The sequence below is a fragment of the Cyanistes caeruleus genome, chromosome 9, assembly GCF_971803275.1.
Source record: "Cyanistes caeruleus chromosome 9, bCyaCae1.hap1.1, whole genome shotgun sequence".
Classification (NCBI taxonomy): Eukaryota; Metazoa; Chordata; class Aves; order Passeriformes; family Paridae; genus Cyanistes; species Cyanistes caeruleus.
This window is the reverse complement of record NC_141709.1, coordinates 2,631,184-2,654,131: the sequence shown is the minus strand read 5'-3', so window position 1 is coordinate 2,654,131 and position 22,948 is coordinate 2,631,184. Positions and strand designations below refer to the sequence as shown.

General features: G+C 46.7%; 3 protein-coding genes across 7 annotated transcripts; 1 reads left to right on the top strand and 2 right to left on the bottom strand.

The window, feature by feature from the left end:
* Nucleotides 1-94: 94 nt before the first annotated feature.
* On the bottom strand, nucleotides 95-5,367 carry MGST3 (microsomal glutathione S-transferase 3). 2 transcript variants are annotated; one of them, XM_086842508.1, is made up of 6 exons: nucleotides 5,255-5,367; nucleotides 2,916-3,039; nucleotides 2,003-2,076; nucleotides 1,401-1,458; nucleotides 619-691; nucleotides 95-313 (listed from the first exon to the last, which is right to left on the bottom strand). In XM_086842508.1, the coding sequence occupies exons 2-6, from the start codon at nucleotides 3,030-3,032 to the stop codon at nucleotides 192-194; spliced, it is 444 nt and encodes a 147-aa protein (XP_086698634.1). In that variant the 5' UTR covers nucleotides 3,033-3,039; nucleotides 5,255-5,367; the 3' UTR covers nucleotides 95-191. The 2 variants fall into 2 exon arrangements, with proteins under 2 accessions (XP_086698634.1, XP_086698633.1); XM_086842507.1 differs by having other exon boundaries at nucleotides 2,916-3,097; nucleotides 5,255-5,358.
* A 1,048-nt stretch (nucleotides 5,368-6,415) lies between these two features.
* On the bottom strand, nucleotides 6,416-10,490 carry LRRC52 (leucine rich repeat containing 52). 4 transcript variants are annotated; one of them, XR_015273945.1, is made up of 3 exons: nucleotides 8,812-10,081; nucleotides 7,280-8,013; nucleotides 6,416-6,799 (listed from the first exon to the last, which is right to left on the bottom strand). XR_015273945.1 is itself a non-coding variant. In XM_023931777.2 (2 exons), the coding sequence occupies exons 1-2, from the start codon at nucleotides 10,079-10,081 to the stop codon at nucleotides 6,543-6,545; spliced, it is 1,527 nt and encodes a 508-aa protein (XP_023787545.2). In that variant the 5' UTR covers nucleotides 10,082-10,490; the 3' UTR covers nucleotides 6,416-6,542. The 4 variants fall into 4 exon arrangements, 2 of the variants coding, with proteins under 2 accessions (XP_023787545.2, XP_023787547.2); XR_015273946.1 differs by having other exon boundaries at nucleotides 7,718-8,013; XM_023931777.2 differs by lacking the exon at nucleotides 7,280-8,013 and having other exon boundaries at nucleotides 8,812-10,490.
* Nucleotides 10,278-22,577, top strand: NUF2 (NUF2 component of NDC80 kinetochore complex). The gene is made up of 13 exons (XM_023931780.2): nucleotides 10,278-10,797; nucleotides 11,697-11,771; nucleotides 12,669-12,745; nucleotides 12,901-12,962; nucleotides 13,824-13,921; nucleotides 14,322-14,395; nucleotides 15,283-15,379; nucleotides 16,305-16,367; nucleotides 17,036-17,173; nucleotides 18,118-18,258; nucleotides 19,005-19,180; nucleotides 20,572-20,707; nucleotides 20,938-22,577. Exons 1-13 carry the CDS (start codon nucleotides 10,321-10,323, stop codon nucleotides 21,085-21,087), a joined length of 1,764 nt encoding a protein of 587 aa, XP_023787548.2. The 5' UTR covers nucleotides 10,278-10,320; the 3' UTR covers nucleotides 21,088-22,577.
* The last annotated feature ends 371 nt before the right edge of the window (nucleotides 22,578-22,948 follow it).

Below are 22,948 nucleotides of genomic sequence, written 5' to 3'. Positions count from 1 at the left end.
TCTGCCTGACAGACAGATTTTTGTAGTCCTGCAAAACCAGAGTAATTCCAGCATTCTGCAGAGCTTCTTAAGAAAACCCTCTGTAACTTTAGAATGAAAATAGAGAATGGACAACTTCCTTTTATTGAGTAAGAAAAGGGAAAAAACATAGGAAGCCAAGTGTTCTAAAAGAAAACAGAAGAAAACTCCCTTTATCTTCTGCACCCCTGCTGGTAGACCCAGCCCAGGTGCTGGCAGGCTGAATAGATGCCTGTGCCCACCAGCCCAAGGAGTGCCACGGAGCCAAGGGCCCCTCTCCTTCGATTTTTGGGATCTGGAAAAAAAAAGCAGGATTTGTCACTTCACTGAAAGAGCAGCCCAGCCTGGAGATGGAAGAGGGAGCAGGAACTAAAGGGCAAATCCCCAGGGCAAAACAGCAGGCACCAGCTCAGGCCTCTTAGGGTAGGCGCATCCCTGCTGGATGAGAGCTCTTCCCAACAGCAGGAAGAGCGTGCTGCAGCTTTGGCAGCCTGGAGACCTGCACCCTTTCCTCCACACCTGGCTGGGAGCAGAGCCCTGGGGCACTGCAGGAGACCTGAGTCTCCAGGCACCCTGTGTGTGCTGCAGGCACTTTCCTACCTCCTGTGTAGTAGCCGTAGGCATAGAGGAGTCTCCCAACGATCCAGGCGACGCCAAGCCCTGTGGCAACTCGCTGCAGAGAAAGGAGAAGTGTTAAAGGCTTTGGAGGCTTGACTAAAGTCCTGCAGGCAACCAACCCAGGAGCTCAATCTCATTTCACCCCCGGACAGTCAGCGAGCCAGAGCAAGGACTGGGACTGTGGAGGCAGCTGCTGCTCCAAGCCCTGCTCCGCTGCCTCCAGCAGGTGTTCCAAACTCCCACCTTGACTCTTAATTTAGAGCTCTCTCCAGTGTGGCTCCCATTTGCCAGATGTGCCTATGCTGCTTCCTTTCCTATTGGAAAAGGAGTCTGTCTTCTGGAAAGATCTATTTTGTCTTTTGAGGGCAAAGACAGAGCTCCTGGATTTGGCCTCTCCCATGTGCCTGCCTCCTCCCAAGTTGTCTGCATCTTTCAGTTAAAAATAATCCAGGCTTCTGTTGACTTCCTTTGGCAGGGCTTGGAAAAACTGGGCTGGGGGGATCCTTCCCACTCAGTGGCTGGAGGCTGAAAATGCTTTGCTTTGTCTAACTAAGCACCTTTAGGGGAAGGAAAGGGCTCTAATAGCTGAAACAGCAGTAAGGAGTTTATTTCTGGTGCATCTCCTGCAGAAAACTTTCTACAATTAAATTTGAAGAAGGGGCACTGCTGTTAAGTGTGATGTGGCTACTGAAGGGGCTGTCTTGGCCTCCTGCCCCCCACCCTGCCCAGGTCAGGGAGCCAGAGCAGAGTTCTGCATCACTTACCGGGTGGTAGAGTCCACCAGTGCCTAAAAAGAACAGGAAGGCAGGGTAGACTTCCAATCTGAAAATAAAAGTGAGGAGGTTGCGTTTGTGCTCGGGTTGTTTACAAAGAAGAAACTCCAGAAGGACAGAAACTGCAAACATCCCCTGCCAAGGGCATTTTGGGCTCATCATGAGTCTCTCTGCTCAGTGCTGTGGCTGAGGAAAGAAGGTATCTGAGCACACACGGTTTTAGGAGCTTCCTCCCAGCCCATGCCTCTCTCCCAGAACACCCACCCACTCTTTCCTTTTTGTTCCCTAAGCCACTCTAAACATTCCCCAGGAATTGTGCTTCCCAGCACCCCTCTGATTTGCTGTTGCAACCTGTCCACAGGAGCTGGGTGGACTTTGGCCACTCCCCAGGGAGACCTGGGTAGCACAACAGATCAGCACTTACAGGAAATGAGATTCCTCACATCTTAAGATCTACCCATGGAAGGAGCCAGCATAGCCTTCCTGCTAAGCACTGCAGGGCTGAGCCTGGGTGAAAGCAGCACCACTGGAGCTGTGGGCCCTGCTCCTCAGCCCTGTTTGTTCCAAGGCCTCCATTCAAAGGCGTCACTCACGTGTTCTGGTGCGCACGCTGGATGCAGTTGAATATCTGCCCGTGTTCAGGGTCTGTGCTGTACATGGCTGGGTACTGCCAAAAAATAAACCAGCAGCAAAACATCAGCAAATGTGCCCTGCAGCTCCTCTCCCCAGGAGCCCAGGGCTGCCTGGGTGCTGGCAAGACCAACCTGCAGTGGCAGGTTAGAGCCTGTGCCTGCCCTGGGGCGCACAAAAGCTGTGTTCAAGGTCACTGCCTTCCTGGAGCTGCTGCCTGGATGCAGAGGCTTCCCCAGGCCTCAAATCCAGCCCTCTGTGCACCACACACACACTGGGTACATTTGCTGCAAACCTGACTTGATGCAGCAGGAACGGGATCACCCCAGCAGGCAGCTGTCCTCGTGCCCACCCCTGTTCGTCAGTTCCGTGAGTGAAGCGGTGAAAGAGGGAAGGAGCAGTGGCTTGTGCTGAAGCCAAGTGGCACAGCAGCCACTGCATGCCATGGCCCTGACTCACAGGTGTCCCCACCCAGCCCACAGCTCTGCCTGGCTTAAAGGCTCCCCCAGTGGGGGAAGGTCACTTGAAAGACTTGTCCCCTTGAGTTTGAGAAACCCTCCTGTCCCTTTTGTGCCACTATGGGCCCTTCCCAGTGCTGCATCAAATCTTATTTGCAGGGAAAATGGGCCGAGCAGTTTCTTGGCCATCTGTGCTGCCAAGCTCAAAGCCACATGCTTTCATCTTGGTGCCAAGCACCTGATGTCCCAAATCCCAAGCTCTGTTACGCTTTCTGGAGAGCCATGGCAGCTCCATCCCTTCTGCATCAGTGTGGTGGGGCAGGAAATGTCAGCAAGTCACCCCAAACTGCTCAAGGTGTCACCTAGCTTGTCAGCAGGCTGGCTCCAACCTTACCACCCCCTCAGCCTGAGCACTCACCTCCACACGGTACTTCTTGCGGGCCTTGCCCACGTTTATGGCGAGGTGCATGACCAGGACAAAGCTGGCGGCCCCAGTCAGCATGACATAGCCATATTCCTTGGAGAGAACAGCCATGGTGGTGCTGCCAGAGAAAGGGAACCCGTGAATATTTTGGGGAAGAGAGAACAGCCATGGTGGTGCTGCCAGAGAAAGGGAGCCCGTGAATATTTTGGGGGATTGGCAACACACAATATGTGTGCATGGAAGAGTCGCTGAGCTTGGACCCCAAGAGCTACCAGCACAGGGACTGGCTGAAGGAATTTGTACCTTTTGGAGCCTGCACAAACCAGGAGTTCTCTGCATAGTTCCTGTCAAGCAAGCCTTCAAATCACCTAAGAATTGGTGGGAAGTAGTGTCTGGAGAGCCTTAGCCCAGCCTGGGCAGAAACTCATGGGCCTTTCCAGCCCCAGAGCTAGGGGCCACCAAATGAAGTCACTTTATTTCCAGCCTGTTCCCTAACAGAGATGTTTCTTCATGCACTGGGAACCAGACCTGTGGAACTCCTTGCCAAGGGACACTGTGAATGCAGGAATTCAACAGGAAACTCGGAAAGTACTGGGACTAAGAGGCAAATTGGGAATTATAAAAGAACCCGGCTCAGAAATCCCCTGAGCTGGAAGGAGCTGGGCTCAATCAATGATTAATTTGTACTGCTAAGGTCACCCTTATATAAAATACTAATAAAACCCACCACCAGGGCAATGATAATTGAACTTTTGAGTAAAGAGCCATTGGCCAGATGACCAATACTCAGCCCTGCAGCTCCCAGGTACCCTCTCAGCATCACAAAGTGGTGAAGAGCTCCAAAAACACACAGCTACTGGCATTTACAAACATCTGCACCAGCGGCCAGGGGACACCAGGGCCTGTGTGGCTTTTGTCTAATGGTTCTGTGCTCCCTCATGCACGCCTGAGACAGAAGCGTGGGGCAGAAGGTACATCCTGCAGCCTCTGTCATTCCACATTTTCATTTTTTCCTGCTCAGCAGCCCCATAAGCCTGCCCTGCTCCAACAGAGCACTCCAGCTCCCTCCCGGCTGCCAGAGAGCACAAGGGCACTTCCCCACAGCCACCTTGCACAACCCCAGACCTCAGACGCCTGTCTGGGTGACCCTGAGGGTGCTGCACGACACAGCACAGCAGAAGGCAGCAGAGATCTCCTTCCAGCACCGAGATAATTCTCCCAATCAAACCCCAGTTGGTGCCTGTCTCCAGATGGTGTCTCCACGATTCAGTGAGGTTTTGGTGTCTCCTGTACTGACCCACCAGCACAATCTGTCACTGCAGGGAGAACCAGGCCACCTCAGGGAACTGCTGCAAAGTCTCCCTCCTGCACCCCTCACAAGGGAGCTTTGGGGACTAGAGGGTTTTATTTCTCATTTGCAAAGGACTATCATCGATGGAGCAAGGTGAAGACAACAGCTGGCTTTGTCCACAGGAAGTGCGGTAAACAATTATCAGTAAGAATATTAAAACCCTGAAGTAATGAAGAAAAGTCAGCTGCATGCACCTGTAATTGAGGTTAGCACCTGACAGGTGACACACTGAAAATAGAACATGTAGAGCAGGTTGGTGGTCACATTTCCCCCTTCAAATTACAAGGTTGTTGGATAACCAGGCATTTTGTCTTCCAGCACTAAGTTATAATCTGGGGCTTTACCTTGGGAGCAAAGAGCACGGCAAAGCATTAAACCGGGTGTGTCATAAAACTGCTACTCTTACACTACTGATATCAAAGTGTACCTCAAGCCTTTGCTCTCGTAATTTGGAGCCATATAAAAGCAAATATTTGGAGCATATAAAGCACTCCGAAGTCACCAGGAGTCCCAGGGTCGTTTCCCGGAGCGTTTGTGCACCCTTTGCCCGCAGCCGCAAGGGCTTTGCTGACAGGCAAGACCCAATTTCTACCTTTTACCCCGCGATGTTGCCGGCTGGAGCCACAGACACGAGACTTTGGAGCATAACGCGGCACAAAGCGGCAGCACAAAAAGGGTCCTTCCCAACTCTGCCACCACACTGCAGCTGCTGTGAGTCAGCAAAGCGCATTAAGGCTCCTCGAACAGCCCCACGCGTGGATTCGGACTGGATTACCCGATGTAAGCTCAGCCCTTGGAGCCAGCAGAGCCTTTTGTGGCCCCGCGCCCCCGTTCGCTGCCGGGGCTCTGCCCTGCTCGCCCCGTAACCCCCTTCCCCCGGAGCCTCCCCCGGCTGGGAGATGTCCACGGAGCTTCCTGCATTTTCCATCGGGACCACCTGAGTTTCCACGCCCTGGGAGCATCCCCCTGTCCCCGCACTCACCCTCACCGCGGTGCGGAGCAGCCCAGGCGCTGCGGGACGGAGCCGGAGCCGGGGACGGGCACGGAGCCGGGGGCGGCAGCGGCGGCGGGGCCGTCCCGCCCGCAGCACCGCCCGCAGGCGGGGCCGGGGCTCGGCCAGGCGCCATCGGTCTCGCTGCTGCCAGGGAAGAGTGCGATAGGCAGTGCTGTGGATCTGCGGAGGGATTTGCCATTAAGCTGTGCCCCAGCGGCTCTGCCCCTCTCTCCCGCACGGAGTCAGCCGTATCCTCACCCTCTTCCTCATACCCGTTCTAGCTAAGAGCTCTCAGCGTTGCTTCGCAGTCTACAGTTTAATGGCTTTAAGTTTGGTGATTCACACCGTGCTTGCTGAAATCTCCTGGTTTTCCCTGTTGTCTCACCAGACCCTGCAGTGTCGGCTGAAGCAGCCGGTGTTTCACACCTGGAGTTGCCGTGCTGGGTCATGTAAGCAGATCCTTCCCTTGGCAATTCCCAGCGCTGGTGGTAACAAGGATCTCACATCTCTCTGTAGATGTAACTCTGACACTTTGGTATGGACGTGCAACCCCTTTCCAAGAATATTTAGAGAATGTGTAAGCAATATTTTTACTTTATAAAACATTCCAGTTTTAGGGTTTTGTGACACAACAGCAGAGCTGACTTTCCAGTTCTGTAAATGTTCATACAGCAGTGGAGGCACAGAAGGTCTGGCTGCACTGCAGGAGCACTCTGGGAGAGGGTTCTTTTGCTGTCACTAGTGTAATGGGAAAGAAAGGAAGAACCAGTGGGATCCTGGGCTCCTAAAAGTCCTGGTTTTAATCTCTTTGCCTTTCCACAGCAGGAAGTTCTTGGATTCCCCGAGGCTCTAGCAATCCAGTAACTCCCTGGAGCTCCGGTTGTGTAGGCTAATCCCAGTAAATCCTGCTGGATTTTTTGGCCTCCTTGGCTACAGCACAGTGCCAGGACCTTTCCCATATTTCAGTACCTTTTCAAGCCAGTCCTTATGTCTCTGCTGTTCTGTGGTCTCAAGGTAGGGTGGAAGTGGAAATGCTTGGCATTGTGCACACCTCTCACTCTTCCCCAAAATGAATATTTTGCCAATATCCTGAGTCCCAGTGGCAGAAGAGTGGGTATAGAACAGCAAGTGAAACTGGAGCACAGATACTTCATTCTCTTGCAGTTTTATTTCACAAAAAAAACAACAACAAACAATCTAGGGTGGGACAACATGGGAAATCAGGCAGGAAGGGCCTGCCTTTGGCTCCCACAATGGGAGTTCAGAAGGGCTGATCCTAAGTGGCTATGTCTTCCTCCTCATCCTCCTCTTCCTCTCCCTTTGAGGCATGGGCCTTGTAGATGACAGCACAGATGCCGGCCAGCCAGGCTGCCATGGTGCCAGCAAGGAATATGCAGAAGCCAACGAGGCACAGAAAGACATAATCCTGCTTGTACAGCTGGGTCAGGCAGCTGAAGTGGAGCTGTGCCTCTGCTGCTGGCATCCTCAGGGCATGCAGGCCTGCTGGGGTGTAGCAGGTGATGTTGTCAGCATCTGCAGAGAGATAAGCAGAAGCAGAACTCTCTAGTCTGTATCATAATTTAATGAATAGGAGTCCTGGTAGAAAAATTATAAGGGTGCTTGCAAAAAGTCTGAAAAATAGCTGCAGACTTCACTTCTCCCCTCTCCACTTACCCCAACAATGTCTTGGGTAAAATCTGACAGCCAAACTCGTGCCAAACCTGTGCTAAACCCTTGCCAAACCACAATTCTCAGGTTGCCAAAATATTTTTTGCAGTGTTGGCTCCATAGGATAATATTGCCCACTGGATTATGCCACTGTGGCAAACTGTCCCTGCCCTGCTCATCTCTGCTGATTGAGCACTTTCATCTTCATATAAGTGCACCTGTGTTTGTTGGTTTTTTTTAAAATCTCAAACACCTTCTGAAGTGATACAGCCTAAATGATGCTGGAGTAATGAGGCTGCTGTGCATTTGACAACAAGCGTGGTTTGCAGTCAGGCACAGCCTTACCTGCTCTGTGAGGGAGGCAGAGGCAGCTCATCAATGATTCAGTTCCACTGAAATAACAACCATACCCTGTCATATTGCAATATCTGCAGTGATAAAACAGATGCTGCCTGCTCTCTTTCAAGTTAGTGAAGGATTAATATGGTGCAGGGTGTGCCCTCAGCCTTCTCCTTCCTCTGCAGGTTTTGAACCCCGCAGACACGGTCGCTGTGGTGGGCATGGGCTGGTGGACACTGCTTGATGGACAAGGATGGAAGAGCCTGAGGGAAGAGAGCCACAGGCTGGGCACTGCTGGATGCATGGGATGGAATGGAAGTGGTGGAGGGGAACAAGGCATGGGGGGTTTTTATTGTATTACACTGCATTGTATATGCAGTGATGTTCATGCTGATCTCATTCCTGGTCCTCAGTAAAACTGGAGAGCTTTTATCTCTCTCTTACCCAAATCCATCCAGACTTGGGCAGCTTTGTGTCAGCCCCTGGGCCGAGCTCAGAACTCTGGTGCACAGGTATTTCTGAAGGTCAGGAGCCTTTCTAAAGGCCAGGCTGGGGTCTGCTTGCAGCAAATTCCAGGGCTTTGTTCCAGTATCCCTCTGGCCTCAGTTTAAGGCTGCCTTTCCTACTCCTCCCCTCCCCAGCAGCCTGTAATGAGCTTTATTCTCCTGTTGCAGGGTTCAGTGGGTTATCTCCAATCTCTCTGCTGAGAGCTGTACTTTATTCCACTCTTCCATAACAGCCTGTATGTGGAAAAAAACCCCTTTATTGTCTATAAGGAGCTTACTACATCTAATAAAGACACTGAGATGTCTTTAATTCAGTTCTGTCCTAACACCAGCTTCCAATTGCCCTTCTCTTTTTTCCCCTTGGGCTCTTTTGTGGCCCTTTCTTATTCAGCAGATAGACTTTCTCAAACAATTTTTCTCTTGCAGCTCTCTCACCATTGTGCCCTACATTACAGAAACCAAAGCTTTCCTTGTTCATGTGTGCTGTGCTGTGTCACTTTTCAGTCTGGAAAAATTAAGTCCATGTGCTGCAGCTGCAAAGCAAAACACCACCCCTGGGAGCAGCGTTTTTATGGGAAAGGGAACTGGTGATTACCCTGCCTCAGCCTCTCCAAGGCCCAGTTAGAGAATCTCTCAACATGATGAGCAGCAGCTGATTTTGGGGTGGAGACAAGGCAGGAAATTCAGAGCAATGATTTTCCCAGTGCATATCTCCCTGGAGCTGTGCTGGGCTCCTCTGTGCTGTGCAGGCACAGAGACACCTGAGGCTGGATCCAGGTGTTTTAGGGAAGCAACAGCATCCCAGCTACAGACTACACCTCTCTGGCTGCCCTGGGGATGTGAACAAGTGGGAGTCTTCACATGTGGAGTGTGTGTAACCCAGCTGCTCCCATCCCCAGTTTGTGTGACAGCAGAAAATGGCACCCACAGTCGGCATGCAGTGGCACAGCCCCATGAACTGAACTTCTGGGAAAGAGAACAGAGGGCTGTCTCTCTCTGTTCCATGCAGATCTGTGCTCACACAGCCCTCACCTGGAAAATGCACATTGCTCTCCATCATCCAGGTGATGAAGTCCAAAAAGGAACAGTTGCAGTGCCACAGGTTGTTACTAAGCCCCAGAAGCCTCAGGCTGGGCAAGTCCCGGACGGTGCTGGTGTCCAGGAAGGTTAAGCCCGTCCGGCTCACATCCAGGTGCCTTAGCCAGGTGTTGTTGGCAAAAGCATCCTTCTCGATGGCCACAAGGTTGGGATTGTCCGAGATCTTCAGCACCACCAGGCTGAGGAGGTGGGAGAAGGTGCTGAAGGTGACCTGTGTGAGGTTGTTGAAGCTGAGGTCTAGATAGACAAGCTTGGCCACACCAATGAAAGTGAAATCCAGGTCATCCCCCAGGAGGTTTTTTCTGCAGTCCAGATAGACCAAATCAGCCAGGAAGCTCAATTCCACTGCTGGCAGGTACGAGACGTTGTTTGCTGCCAGAATCAGCTGCCTGGTGTCTAGAGGGATATCCACAGGGAACTCCTGCAACTGCTGTCCGGTGCAGTTCACCTCCAGGTACTGACAGCTACACCTGCTCGGGCAGCTGATTCCCTCTGATGCCATCCCCAAAAGGAACAAGAGGCTCAGGGGCCATGGTCTACCTGAAGGAGACATGGCTTGAGATCTTAGCGCTTTGTGGACCGCAAGCAGCCCTATGGAAGCTGCACTGCCCTCCCAGCCATGCCGAGGAGGTGTCCGGCTGCAAGGCTGTCGGGAAGCACTTCGTGTCCGTGGCTCACCTGAGCCCTTGGCGGAGTTCCCAGCTGGAAATCGAGCCTGGCTTTTACATCGGCAAGTGCGGAACAGTGGCTGGAGCATCTCTGTCTCACACTCGGTGCCAGGTGACACCTCCGTGATGTCAGTGGCTTGCAGAAGCTGCCTGTGGATGCTGCTGTGACCTTGCCGACCTTCTTCCAGCTGAGTGGAGGTGTGGGAAGCTGTGTGTGGCAGGGGAGCATCGGAACTTTGTGGGGAGAGTGGGAACAGCCCGAATTTTGTTAAAAATGGTGTCACGCTGCAAGAGGTGGTACTGGTTAGGCAAGAGTTCCGTGCAATGCTGGGCTGCTGTTGTCTCCTTTCAGGAGCCAGGAGGTTTTTATCCCATCTGGAGTAGCGTGTCCAGCTCTGGAATGTCGGCACAAGATGTGGAGATGTTGGAGTGGGTCCAGAAAAGACCACAAAGATGCTCAGAGGGCTGGAGCAACTCTGGTGTGGGGACAGGCTGAGCTGGGGCTGTACAGCCTGGAGATTCTGGGGAGAACTCATCTAAAGGATTTTTGGAAGAGTGACCCATTACAGGGTCAGGTAATGAAAGAACAAGGAGGAATGGCTTTAAACTGACAGAGGACCGGTTTAGAGTGGATGCTAGAGAGAAATTCTCCCCTGCGAAAGTGATGAGGCACAGGAAGCCCAGAGAAGCTGAGGCTGCCTCATTCCTGGAAGTGCTCAAGGCCAGGTTGGACAGGGCTTGGAGCAACCTGGGATAGTGGAAGGTGTCCCTGCCCATGCCAGGGGAAAACTCGGTGAGCTTTAAAGCTCCTTCCAGGGATTTTATGACTCTTCCAGAGGCCGCGACAGCCGCGCCTGACGGAACCGAAGGGACGCGGCCGCCACACCCCGGCCCTCCCCTCACGGCCAACTGCCGCGGAGGGGCGGGGCCTGCCGAACCACGCCCCCTCACCACAGCGCGGCCGCGGATAGGCCAGGAGAGGGCGGGAACGCGCCGATCCCCGCCCCCCGATGACGACACGGTCTGTGATAGGTCAGAATGGGGGAGGGGGCGGGGCGCGGCCTATTCAAGCAGCGGGCGCGCACTGCTGCTGCCATTGCGTTCCCGCCGCGTCTCCTCCGCCGCCGCCATGGAGACCATGACCTTCCCCCGCTACAGCCCCGACGACATCATCAGCTACCTCCGCTCGCACGTCCTGGAGGGCGCCGAGGCCCGCAACCTGGTCAAGAGCGACGTGTTTGGCAACCCCAGGGTGCGTGAGGGGGGGCGCGGGGCGGCTCCGTGTCCCGCTCGCTCCCGTGTGGGACGGACGCGCCGGCCGGGCCCGAGTGACCGCGGGGCTGGGTGGAACGGGCTTGGCTTGGGCTCGGAGCGGTCTCGGGGCTCTCCTCGAAGCGCGGGGGTGTCACCAGCAGCACTCGGCCTGTCTTTGCCAGTTCTGTGGGAGCTGGGTAAAAATAGCCACGGTGTCTAGTTCCAACATTTTGCCGGATCCATTTATTGCTTTTAGACCAAGCCCTGGTTTTAAACCCCTCTCTGCTGAACCCCCTTTCATCGCTCTGACTATTTAGTGTTAATGAGTGTTCTCGGCGGAAGAAAAGTGGCTTTAAAGTGTAATTGATGCCTCCGAGTGATGCCGGTGCTGTTATTGCTTGTGTTTGAGCCTGCGGTAGGAGGGGTCTGGCCCTGCTTGTTTAGATGATTTTGAAGAAGCAGAGTTGATCGTGGCTTAGTGCTATAAATGAAAAAACTGTTTAGCTTATATGTGATTTTTTTTTTTCCTCTTCATTTTAATAATCTAATAAAGAGCACTCGTTGCTACAAGATTATAATTTCTGTGACTTTTTTTAGGCTTTTGGTGTTACTTGGTTTGGAAACTGCTCAGCAAGCAGCTGTGTAATGAAAACCAATGCCTGGCATATGCAGTTAGGGCTGTAATCGCCCAAGCTGACTGCTGCCCCTTAAAACTGAATTATCAGCAAGTAATGCTTGAACTGCAAAATGTTGGAAAATGAAACTTGGTTGTCGTGGTGGCTCAGTGAAATCAGCCTTCGTGTGTTAAAAGCTGAATACTTCCATGGCCTGGCCTGGGAGCCCTGAGGATACTGGGGATACATATGGGATACTGATTCATGTCCTCTCTTCCTGCAGCTTGAAGTTTTACACCTGATTTACCTGAGAATCCTGCAGAAAGTGTGTGGAATCCGAATGGTGCACGCCTACATGGTAGGGCTGCCTGTGGCAGGGGTGATGGGATGTGAAAGGAAAAGAATATTGGACTTACCTGTTCTTTGGGATGCTAAAAATGTGCCAGAAATATCTGTAAGGTCCAGGAGGGACTGGACAAGCTTTTAGAGGGACACCATGCCTTGAAAATCCATACTGGGCTCCTGCCTTTGGCCATGGGTGGAGGAGGTTGGACTGATCTGGAAGGAATGTAAATGTTGCTTTTGATATTTGACCATCTCCACTTCTCCATTAACTGAGAAGAAAGGGAGGAGAGTCTGATAATTAACTATCATGAATTTATCTGCTGTCTCTGTTAGGCAAGAACTGATCTTTGAACGTGGGAGTAAATGGTTTTGTCTCATGGCATTTCTGGATAAACTGAAAGTGTTTATTGGAAGTATTATGTGCACAAGGTAACTCTGTTCTTCCCCAGGCAGTGATATCAGCTGCCATGCTGTGCTGTGAGGTTTAAAATGTCAGAGAAAGGGGACAATGTACCACTGCAATCTCCTCCTGACTTCTTCATGAAGCAGTTGACTGTGTCAATTTTGGGGTGCTTAAAAAAGGAGCTTCTTGCTGGTAGCTGTATAATGCAGAGACTGTTGTGCTGCACAAGTTATGAACAAATTAAAACTGAGTTTAGATTGAGTTCCAGAGTTTGTAATGTTGCTGCTTTAGTTATTTTCGTGTCTTTTCCAGCCACAGTTGACCCTTAAAATATGTGCTGATTAACTCCATGACATTTTTCAGCCTTTAATAAATGTTCCCTATGGATGGGAAGATCATCCTCAGTGTTTATAATCTATTGGAATTATTTTATGCTGTGGATAATACTGCATAATTTTTGTTTGGAGTGTTCTCTACTTATGCACCAACTCTCTTTTGACCCTTTAGATGCCACTCAGTGTTGAGATAATGTACCCACAGATCCATGAAGGCTTTCTACCTGTCTGTAATTTGTATATTCACATGTAAGTAGAAGATTCTTGTATTGTGCTTTGCTGGGCAAATGCTCTGGGATGAGAGGACAAGATCTGTTTTTTAGCAGATGGGTGCAGGACAAGAACTGAGTCATGGTCACAAAACCTGAGTCATGGTCACTGCAGCTGTTCTGTTTTCCTTGCAGGGAGCGCTTGCTGCCGATGTGCCGGATCAGTGACTTCCAATTCGCTGATGTTTTAAACCCAAGTAAGCAAGTAATCCTTGTGTTTCCTGGGGTGCTGGGTGTTGCTTGATATTCCAGGTGCTATTTCTCCTTGTGCATAGCCAGATGGGCATCTAGTGTGCAGCAGCATCCTTGACTTCCTGCTGCTCTTCTGACCCTTAAGCTGATTCTAGTGAGCAGTTCTTATTCCTTATGTGGGCTGGTGCAGGTCAGGACTGAGGCCGGTTCTGAATGCTATGAATCTGTTCAGCTGCAGGACTGGAGATGGGTTGTGACATAACAGTGTAATAATAGATGAAATGGCGATGAAAATTACCCTGACAGCTCTGGAATGCTTTAGGATTTCTTATGCTGATGCCTGTCCTCCACTTCTGTACCCAATTGTGGTGATTCTGCCACAACACAGACAACTTGGAAAAGGCTGCTCCAAAGAAATCTTTCACTTCTGGATTTATCTTGTCTAAGACATTCAAAGCTTTTGTAATCATCTTTCAGCAAGTTTGCTTGGAATAAAGCCAAAAAGTCCCTTCAGTTTAAATTGCTGCCTTCAGTTTAGTTGATGGCTATATAGAGGTGCTCTCTTCAGAGCTGTAGTTCAAGATTGACACTCTTTCTGCCTGGCATATGTTGTAATGGGAGGCTGTGTGTTAACAGCCTTTTCTCCCAGGTGCCATTATTCATTTGTTAAATTACACAGAGTTTGTAACCAGCTTGGTGCTAGTTTTAGTGTTGTCTGAAACCTTTGCAAGCTGAGTGGGGGAAGAACTAATTTGGATTGTGTTTTGTAATTTCTGTCTCCTCTGAATTACACTTTTACACTTTTTTGAAGCAATTGCAATGCTTTTGGAAACCAGCTCAGTGAGCTCTTGCAATTCCTGTTTCAGAGACAAAGAGGACTGTTCGCTTCCTGAGTGGCATCCTCAACTTTGTGAACTTCAGCGAATTCCGGCACGAGGTCTACTTGGAGCTACAACTGAGCTATGTAAGACTGGCTGCTGTTTTATTCCAGATACCTACAAAAGTATAATTGACATTAACCCAGAGCTGTGAGCATGAAGGTTGTGGCTTAATTTCAGGTTTATATAACGGGTTAAATGTAGCCAAGGAATGTTAAGTGTAGCAAATGTAGCCACATAATTCAGGATATTATAAAAAGGTTTTTGTTTTTTTTTTTTTTTCCCTTTAGCCTGGTAAGTGAAGGATTGACACCTTGGGTGTCTTTTTGGGAGAAAAACTGGGTGCAACAGTTGTAGGTGGCTTCTGTTCTGAACATCTCAGTAGCTCAGAGATGGTGCATTTCGTGTGAAACAACATTGAGCAAGGCTCTAATAGAAACCCAGAGAAAAAACACACTTCTCTAAAATTAAATATTTAACTTGCAGAAATCAGCTATGGAGAAAAGCCAACACCTGGAGGCTGCGAATCGGGAGGCAGTGCTGAAGCTGGAGAAACTGAAGTGAGTGTGAGGAGAAAGCACTGTGAGATGCACTGCTTGCCTTCCCTGTTCAGGCTGGATCAGTGTGCCAGCTGTGTGAGGCTCAACAAGTCTGAGTGCACAGCCCCATTCTTGGGTTGTAATGACTTGGTTCAATAGCTGGGGGTGGTTATTCTCTGCTGGCAGAGAAAAAAAAATACTTTTACAGTGTATGGTTGTGTGGTGGGAATCCTGTATTTGTATGTGGAGAACTAGGTTGAAACTTTTTGTTCCTAGTGATGTGTCTTTATCCCTTCAACAGCTGGAGGAAGCCCATCTTTAACTTAATAGATGAGTAAAGTTGTCTTCCTTAGTTATTTGACATGTTTGCCACAATCTCTGTTTCAGGCCATTTAGCCCTACTGCCTGTGTCTTTGCACCATTAAGTTTTGTTTTTGCTTGTGGATAATAGGATGAAGAAATGGCTGGTTTCCAAGAGAGCTTTCAAAACAAAGTGGTTTTTTTTTCTCTGGCAGCTGCTCTTGGTGTGTGCTACATAGGGGGTTCTCTAGCTTGGATAAGTCTACTTTAATATGTTATTTGTATGACAGGTGATATGCAAATTTCATAAATGAAAGTTGCCACCAAAATTGGTAGGAGTGTTGTACTTTCATGCTTTGCTTAACATGATCTTTAAACTTAGTCCTCTATGTTTGTGCCACTTTTGGCCAAAATAGCTCTTTAGATTATGCTTCAACTGCAAAATCTTACAAGCAAAGGAAAATAAGATATATTAGTTTGAGACTGTCTTGCTCAGATTACTAAAGTTACTGGCTGTAATCTCTGGAGACAGAGATTATTTTATCTGCTGTACTCTGACTGGACTATAATGATGCTGAAACTGCCCAATATCTTTATTTTTCCTTCAGCACGGTCCCATTTGAACATGAGGCAGAGATCAAGCAGCTCACAGAGAGCATTCGAGAGCTGGAGCAGGTGCTAAGGCAGGACTATCACCGGAAACAAGTAAGATCTTGTTCTGTATTTCTCTGAAAAGCTGCTGTGGGTTCCTCACTTCTCTTGATTTTATTCCCTTCCTTCTAACTCAGTGGATGAAAGGGACTTTTCTGATTTAAAACAATGGCCATTTTAGCAAAATGCTCTTGGACCTCTGTTTGCTTCACTGTAAGGAATGTGAAATGTGCTTTAAATCAGACTTGAATACAAAAGTATAGTTGACTTTTTTTGAAATGTATTTCTGCAATGACTTGAGAGATGCACATCACACTTCCAAACAGGATCACAAGGATGTTCCTCTTTGTTTTCCATTTGAATTAAAAGAATTGGAACTGGAGGAGAGCCATAGCAAGAAATGAGGCCTAAGAAGGATCACCCAAGGGAATGCCTGGCAAAAAGAGTAGGGTTAATTACAGGGGTAACTTCTCAGCAGTGGAAACTTTCCTCTCAGGTCTCATAGATAACCTTTTTACCTCCTTTGGGAGAAAGAAAATAGTAATCCATGGTCAGGACTTTTTTGTTTTGGCAAGTCATGTCTCTCTTTTTAGCATTTTTAATCTTGTGTTTGACTATTATTTGGGACCTTATGTTAAATTATATTCTTCCCTGAAGAACAGGGCCCTTGGCAAAGAAAATTGTGGGGGTATAATAACTGCCAGAGCCAATGAGAATAGGGATGACCAATTCCTTATCCCTATTCCTAGTTACCCCCTGCTGGCTGCATCCCTAGTGCTGCCAGTGGCTTTGGTGACAATATTCTCCTTTCCTGTCTTTGAAATCTTACAGACTGCAGTCTTGTCTGCTAGTTATGGCATTCCAAAGGACCCATAAATGGGATTTCTCCTGTGGACAGATGTATGATGGAAGGATAAGGCAGGCAGCAGCTGTAGAGATGCTTGTTGCAAGCTTGGTGCCTTTTTTTTTTTTTTTCCAGACAGCTTTGCAAGAAGTGACTTCTCAAAAGAAGACTGATATTGCAGAGGGAACCCAAAAACTGGTGAGTACACCTCTGTGTGAGGGCTGGCTGCAGGTTCCATCTCAGATCAATTGGGAGATCATCTCTCTAGGATCAGATTATTTGGAATTATGTCACTAGAAATCTGGACCTCTGACGTGCAATGGGTTTACCTTCCATGCACGGAGTGGGCTAATGAGACAAAACAGGAGGTTGTGAGAGGCAGCACAGGAAACTTGTTGCTCTTCCTCCAGCATGACAGAGCTGGCTCTGGAATGCTGCAGTGACTGCCTCAGTATCCCTAGGGGAGGAATTCTGAGAGAGCTGCTGGCAATACAGCAGGCTGGATGGGGCTTGGAGCAACCGGGCTGGTCTAGTGGGAGCTGTGCCTGGTTGGAAGGAGGTGATCTTTGAGGTCCTTTCCAGCCCAAACCATTCTAGATTAGCTGGCAGGCTCTTTGTGGAAAATACCAGTCAACTGCTGTTCTTGTGCACCCCTGTGAACAAATCTGGGAAGCAAAATGGGCTGTTGATTGCTTTGATTTGGGATGTTAATGCTGTTTAGAAGAGTTTATTTTTAGAACTTCCTAATGAGGAATGACTACAGACCAAAGAACCTGTCTAGTCTTAAGATCATGGCAAACTTTGCTACACAATTCCTCTTTGTTCACCTAATCACTAATATTGGAAATGTTTATCTCATTAACCAGAATGAGTGTAAAGTGTCTATATCTACTTTGAAAGAAGAACAGGAACAGCTGAAATCCAAAATTGTGAGGAATCCAGAAGAACAAAAAACTGACAATGAGCTGATGAAAGAGACTATTAAGAAATTGAAGAGATCTAAGGTGATGTTTTCCTCTGTCCACATGTGGAGGTATTCTGTTAGAAAAAGCATATTTTATTGGACTGTCATCACCTAGAATTACTTCTTGGATGATGGTAAAACACCACCAGGACAGTGGTTAGTCTGAAATGAAATCACAGCCTCAGAGAAAATGGAAGGTTTGTGGTAGAGGTGGTGGTTCATTTTTCATGGGTTTTTCTTTCCTTTTGAAAAACAAGATTGCAGTCACTTATAAAACCAGGTGTTGGACTCTTTTGTCTATACCTGTTTGGCTGTTTGCCCTCCAGAGGAGACAATATTTTGTCAGCTCCCAAATATCCTTGGATTTAGAACATGTGCTTCATAGTGCTTCTGTTGTCATTCACTGTGTTCTGGACTTGATGGCTGTCTTCACTAACATGCTGAACACTGAGTTCCCTCTTAGCTTTTTTGGGTTTTTGTTTGTTTGGTTTTTTTTAAAATTATAATATCCACTCATTTTTGTGGTTTGTGATTGCTCACACAGCAGCAAAGTTTGCACTTGGCCTCTTGAAGGTATTTTTGTTCCAAAGGTGTAAACTTGACTGCTGTAATTTCAGGTACAAAGCTTTACATAACTGTTGTTTTATCAGTGTGGAATTTTTTCACTGTATGTTGCTTTTTTTGTTGTTGTTGTTTCTTTGTGGTGGTTTTTTTTGGTTTTTTTTTTTTAAGCTCTTGGAAAAAAGCTGATTACTGATTAATTCAGTGTAAAACACTTGTGTGTCACCTTTATTTCTGTGCTTCCAAATAAATGCCTGTTTTTAATTATTTTTTTTACGAAGTGAAGAGCTCATTTCACTAACCCTTAAATATTTCTTCTCGTGTCTTTAAACAATGAGGGAGGGTTCAAAGTTCAATATGCTTTAATTCTATATAAAAGAACTCTAAAGATGTTTATTGATAGTCTTTTTCCTGTCTTTAAAGAAAGCAGTTACTGAGAAATATGAAGGTTATAGAGATGTAGTTGAGGCTCTGCCATCATGCCAAGTGGAAGTGCAGTTATACCAAAACAAGATGGAAATACAGGAAGCAAATCTGGAGAGACTGGCCAGTATATCATCAGAGGTTTGTATTCTCCAAATCATATCCTGTTAAGGAGAATTTGATGTCTAAGCAATGTTCTCCTCTTTGCTGTAAAGAATGACATTTTGAAGTTTCCAAATTCTTTCTTAAAAATGTCAGTAAAACATTTGCTTCTGCTTTGCTGGGTGGCACTAGCTAATGTACTATGCACTAGCTATTGACCACTTTGAATAGTCAAAGCCTCTGTTGCCATAGAAACCTGACCTAAAATAGTTGGAACTGTCTTGGGGTTGTTGGTAGGAAATGATGGGAGAAGTGAAATTGAGTTTCTTCTGCCTTGAGAGGGGAAAAAGTAAGAACAAAAAATGGTTACTTCAGGAGGAATCACGTCTTGAGTGTCTTTAACTTTATTATTATTACTGAGCCAGACATTCTCTGATGAAATGTTTGTTACAATATTGCTATTTGCTGCTAGGTTTTGGGAGAATGCAAGTTGTTAGGGATGTATGGAGTCTTTTTGGGAATTTGTATAGCATGTGTTCAAATGACCCTTGGCAGAAGTCACAGTCACATCTGAAAGCCATCCTGAGGGCTGGGGTCTTGTCCTTTTGGATGTGTTTATAATCAGATAAAGACCAGTGAACTGAGAGAAGGAGTTTGCAATCAGATCTTCAAAAAGAAGACAGCTAGCTGTAATCTCAGCACATTTACAGGGTATGCTGTCTTGATAAATTCCTGCCCCTTAAATTTATTTCTCTTTAAATAATTTCTGTATTTCTGTATTCTAGGCCAGAAATCTGGAGAACCAAGTTGAGAGTGCTCAGATAGAGCTGAAAAAGGCCAATATAGATGAAATGTCCCTAAAGAGAGCAGTCACTGCAAAACATGAGAAGCTTGCTACAGCTGAGATACAGCTTAAAAAGATGCATGAAGATATTGAGCTGCAGCAATGCACTGTGGTCGAGTATGGAGGAGTTGATCGTTCTGCCTGATGCTGCTTTTTATGTCTTTGTTATGTGCTGCCAAAGTTCATGTCTGCTACAAACACACAGCTTAGCAGTGAGGGGAAAATGAGCAGTGTGGGACAGCTCTGTATGAAGACCAGTAATGCTGCAGGCAGGGAGTTGGGGTCTCAAATCAATAATTGCAATGTGACTTGACAGCAATTCTTTTATTGGAGCACTAATTTAATTTATAATGCTTATTCTTGATTCTTTTATCTTCTTAAAGAGAATGTCACATTGGGATAATTTTCCAACTTATCAGACTTCAACAAAGCCCCATTTGCCTTTCATGAATTTTTCATAATTTCCCTTGCCACTTTTGCTCATTATCAAAGATGTTCAAGACCCATGGGGAAATGGGGCTCGCATCTCAGAGGAGCATTATCCTGACATGATGCTTCTTAAACAAAAGGAAAAGTGTCATTTGATCAAAGCCTCTCAGCCCCTCTTCTTTCCTTCCATATGCTGAATGCAGCACCAAACTGCAGCCCTGGAAGGTCCTGGCTTCACTGTGAGCTTAGTGCTGAACTGTTAGGGAGCAAATTGATTTTTAAAACAGTTTTCTTGTACACAGATAGATAGGAAAGGGGATATGGAAAAGGGAATGTTATTGGCTGTGATGGAAGGGAGCTGCTTGCACATGGCTGAGAGACTCAAGTAAGATTTAGTCAAGCTTGAGGTTTGTGTGGTGTGCAGAATGGCACTTAGTGTATTGTAGCAGCTAAAGGAGATTTGGGTGGAAAAAAGGTTGGACATTGGTAGGAATTTCTGGACAGAAAGGGTGATTATACCTTGGAATGGGCTGCCCAAGGTGGTGTGGAGTCGCTGCCCCTGGAGGTGTTGTGGTTGTGCCATGGTTGAAGTGACAAGGGCATGTTCGTAGGTTGGACTTGATCTCAAAGGTCTTTTCCAGCTTAAATGATTCTGTGAACAGCAGCTTTTAATTTAGGAATGAAAACAATATAATCTAATGCTCCTTTTTGTCAAAAGTTGCTGCCAATTTCCGTTTTTCATGTGTCAGGTATTTCCCTTGAGTGATAAAATTAGATGCTTTGATAAGCAAGAGGTCAAGGGAGGTAACCTTGGTTGAAGAAAAGAGTTTTTGAACAAAACAATGTGTCCTGACTATTCCCTTGAGGTAGGAAGGTGCATATGGGCTCCTGCTGAGTTTCACTTCTTGTACCTAAGTTGTTTCAAAATCACATTAATCTCTGAGAAAGTAAATTCTGTATATCATTGCTCCTGGAAGCTGCTCATAAACTCATAAAACACGAACTTTGCTCACAGTGGGCTTCAGTTTAATCTGGAAAACGAGTCAGCTCAGTACTAACTTTTTTTCTGCCACCTTTAGATATTTTAACAAAGTCCAGGAGAAGAGGGGTGTTGTGTATGACAAAGTTGTGGTCATTCGCAAGGAAATCAAACAGAAAAAGGACAAAATTGAGCAGCTGAAGGATGATGCTGAAGCAAAAGGAAAAAAAGCCAAGGTGAGGGACTTTTTTACCCCCCTTGCAATCTTCATAAATTCCTGTTGTAGTGTGGCCAGTACAATGATCCTCCCTGTGTTTTGTGAGTGCTGCTTCTTAAGCCATGGATAAGATACCCTTGCAATAATTTGAGTCCACCAGACCACTCACTTGACATTTGTGCTTGATAAAGATTTAACTTTGCTGATGGATTTTTTTTTTTTTTTCCCTTCTTTTTCTTCTCTTTTCAGGAAATACAGCTGATTTTAAAGGCTGTGTTGGACAAGTGTCACGAATCTCTCCTTAAGGCAGTAAAGACTTCTGCAGCCTCAAGAGCAGAAAAAGTTAATGAAATAAGGGAAGGGCTGTTGAGCATTCAGTCTTCTGGAAGTAGTTCTTGAGCCTGTCTGCACTTGTGTTCCACTTCCATTATGTTTGTTGCTCATACCTGAACGCGAGAGCTTCTGCTTTGCATGGAGGGATAATAATTCCAGGCAAATCCAGCTTCCTCAGAAACCTTGTCAGAACACGTCCAGCTTTCCAGGCTGATCCTGGTGTCACGAGCTTGCTGATATGGAAAAGACTCTGTTTCTTGTTGTTTCAGTCAGCACCTGATTTTAGTGGTAATATTGCAAGTCTTGCTAACACCAAACTGCCCAACATTTCAGACAGAACCCTGCATTTGTAGAAACCGTTCTGCAAACTTTGATCTGGGAGCACCTGGTGCCTTGCTCTGCCTTGAATGTTCAAGATCAGTTGGCCACTTGTTACTGACTTAACTCCAACACCATTATTCAATTAAGATTAATTTCTGACAGAGCTGTAGCATCTGTCTAAATGCCAAATTACTCTCATCATAAATGTTTGTAGCTGTAAACACTCAGAAGTATCATTTTAATATCATTGTAGTTAGCAGTACACTCTCTCTCAATGCTTGAACTCCTTGTGTCTGCTTTGTGGGGTATTGAACCTTCATCTGTGTTCACCACTCTGTGTTAGGATGCTCTTAAAAACTATAGATGGATGTTTTGTACCTTAACTTGTGATAGCCACAGTGGTTTTTATTATTTGGAAAAAGAAAATGTTAAATTTTACACTAGTTGATATAAAGATATTTAACCCTTTTTCTCCTGGGTCTTTCCATTCCCCTAACTGATTTGGCATAACATTTCAGTTGAAAAAATTTGTTTTGTACATTTGTAGGAATGTGTGCTATGAGAGCAGTATTTTATGATGAAAGGAGGAGGATGATTCAAGCAATCTTTAAAATTTTAATTCTTCATCTCTTACCAGCCAGAGGTGACAGCAAGTCAGTTAAGAAGAGCAGGTGCTTGTTCCTTCTAGAGCTCTGCTGGAGGCATCAGACCCATCTAAAGTTTTGCTTTAAGCATTTTTGTTTGTTTTTTTTAACACTGTAACAGACTTATTTAGATTGGAAAAGCCCTCTCAGAGGTCCACCACTAAACTCTGTCCCCAAGTGCCACTACTACACTTTGAAATATTGCAGTAGCATCTCCTTCCTTACAAAAACTGGTTGGAGGCTGCACTCCACAGCCTGGATATTGCAGCAGCTCTGGGGAAAGACATTCCCAAATACTTCCAGCAGGTACTCCAGGGCATTATTCCAATCAGCAGATCAAGATTCTTAGGCTAGAGAGATGATGCTTGTGTACCCCAGTGATGAGGAATTTGCAGGACAAAGAAAAAGCTGGAGTCTGGTTGCTGCTCTCAGAGATTTTGCCACACCAGCTGTTGGGTAAAAGAAAAGGCTGCAATTCATGAAGAAAGAATAACTCTGATTTCCAGGTTTTTGTATTTCCAATAGATTTTTGTGCTTTCACAGTTGCTTATTTCTACCTAAAATATTTGTAAATAAAACATAAGCAAGGTATGATTTATCTAGAGATAATTGATTCCTAGGTGTGAATTGATTCCTACTGCTGCTAGTCAAAAACTTCTACCCACCTGGAACCATATGGCAAGGCAGGGGGGGGAGTTTAGTGTGGCCTGAAGAACAGGGAAAGGAGAATTACTTTGCTGAGGAAATACAGCTCCCTTTCCCTCAAGAGGGCAGTGTAAGTCAAAATTTTCTTATTTTTTGGTTTGGGTTTTTTTGGTTTTTTTTTTTTTTAAATTTTTTTCCTAATCTTTCTGCCTTAGCTACTATTTAAAGGTGTAATTTAATTTTTTATTTGTTGTTTTTTTTTGGTATGTACTTCACTATTTTATATACAACATGTAACAAGTTTGCATCCTACTGCT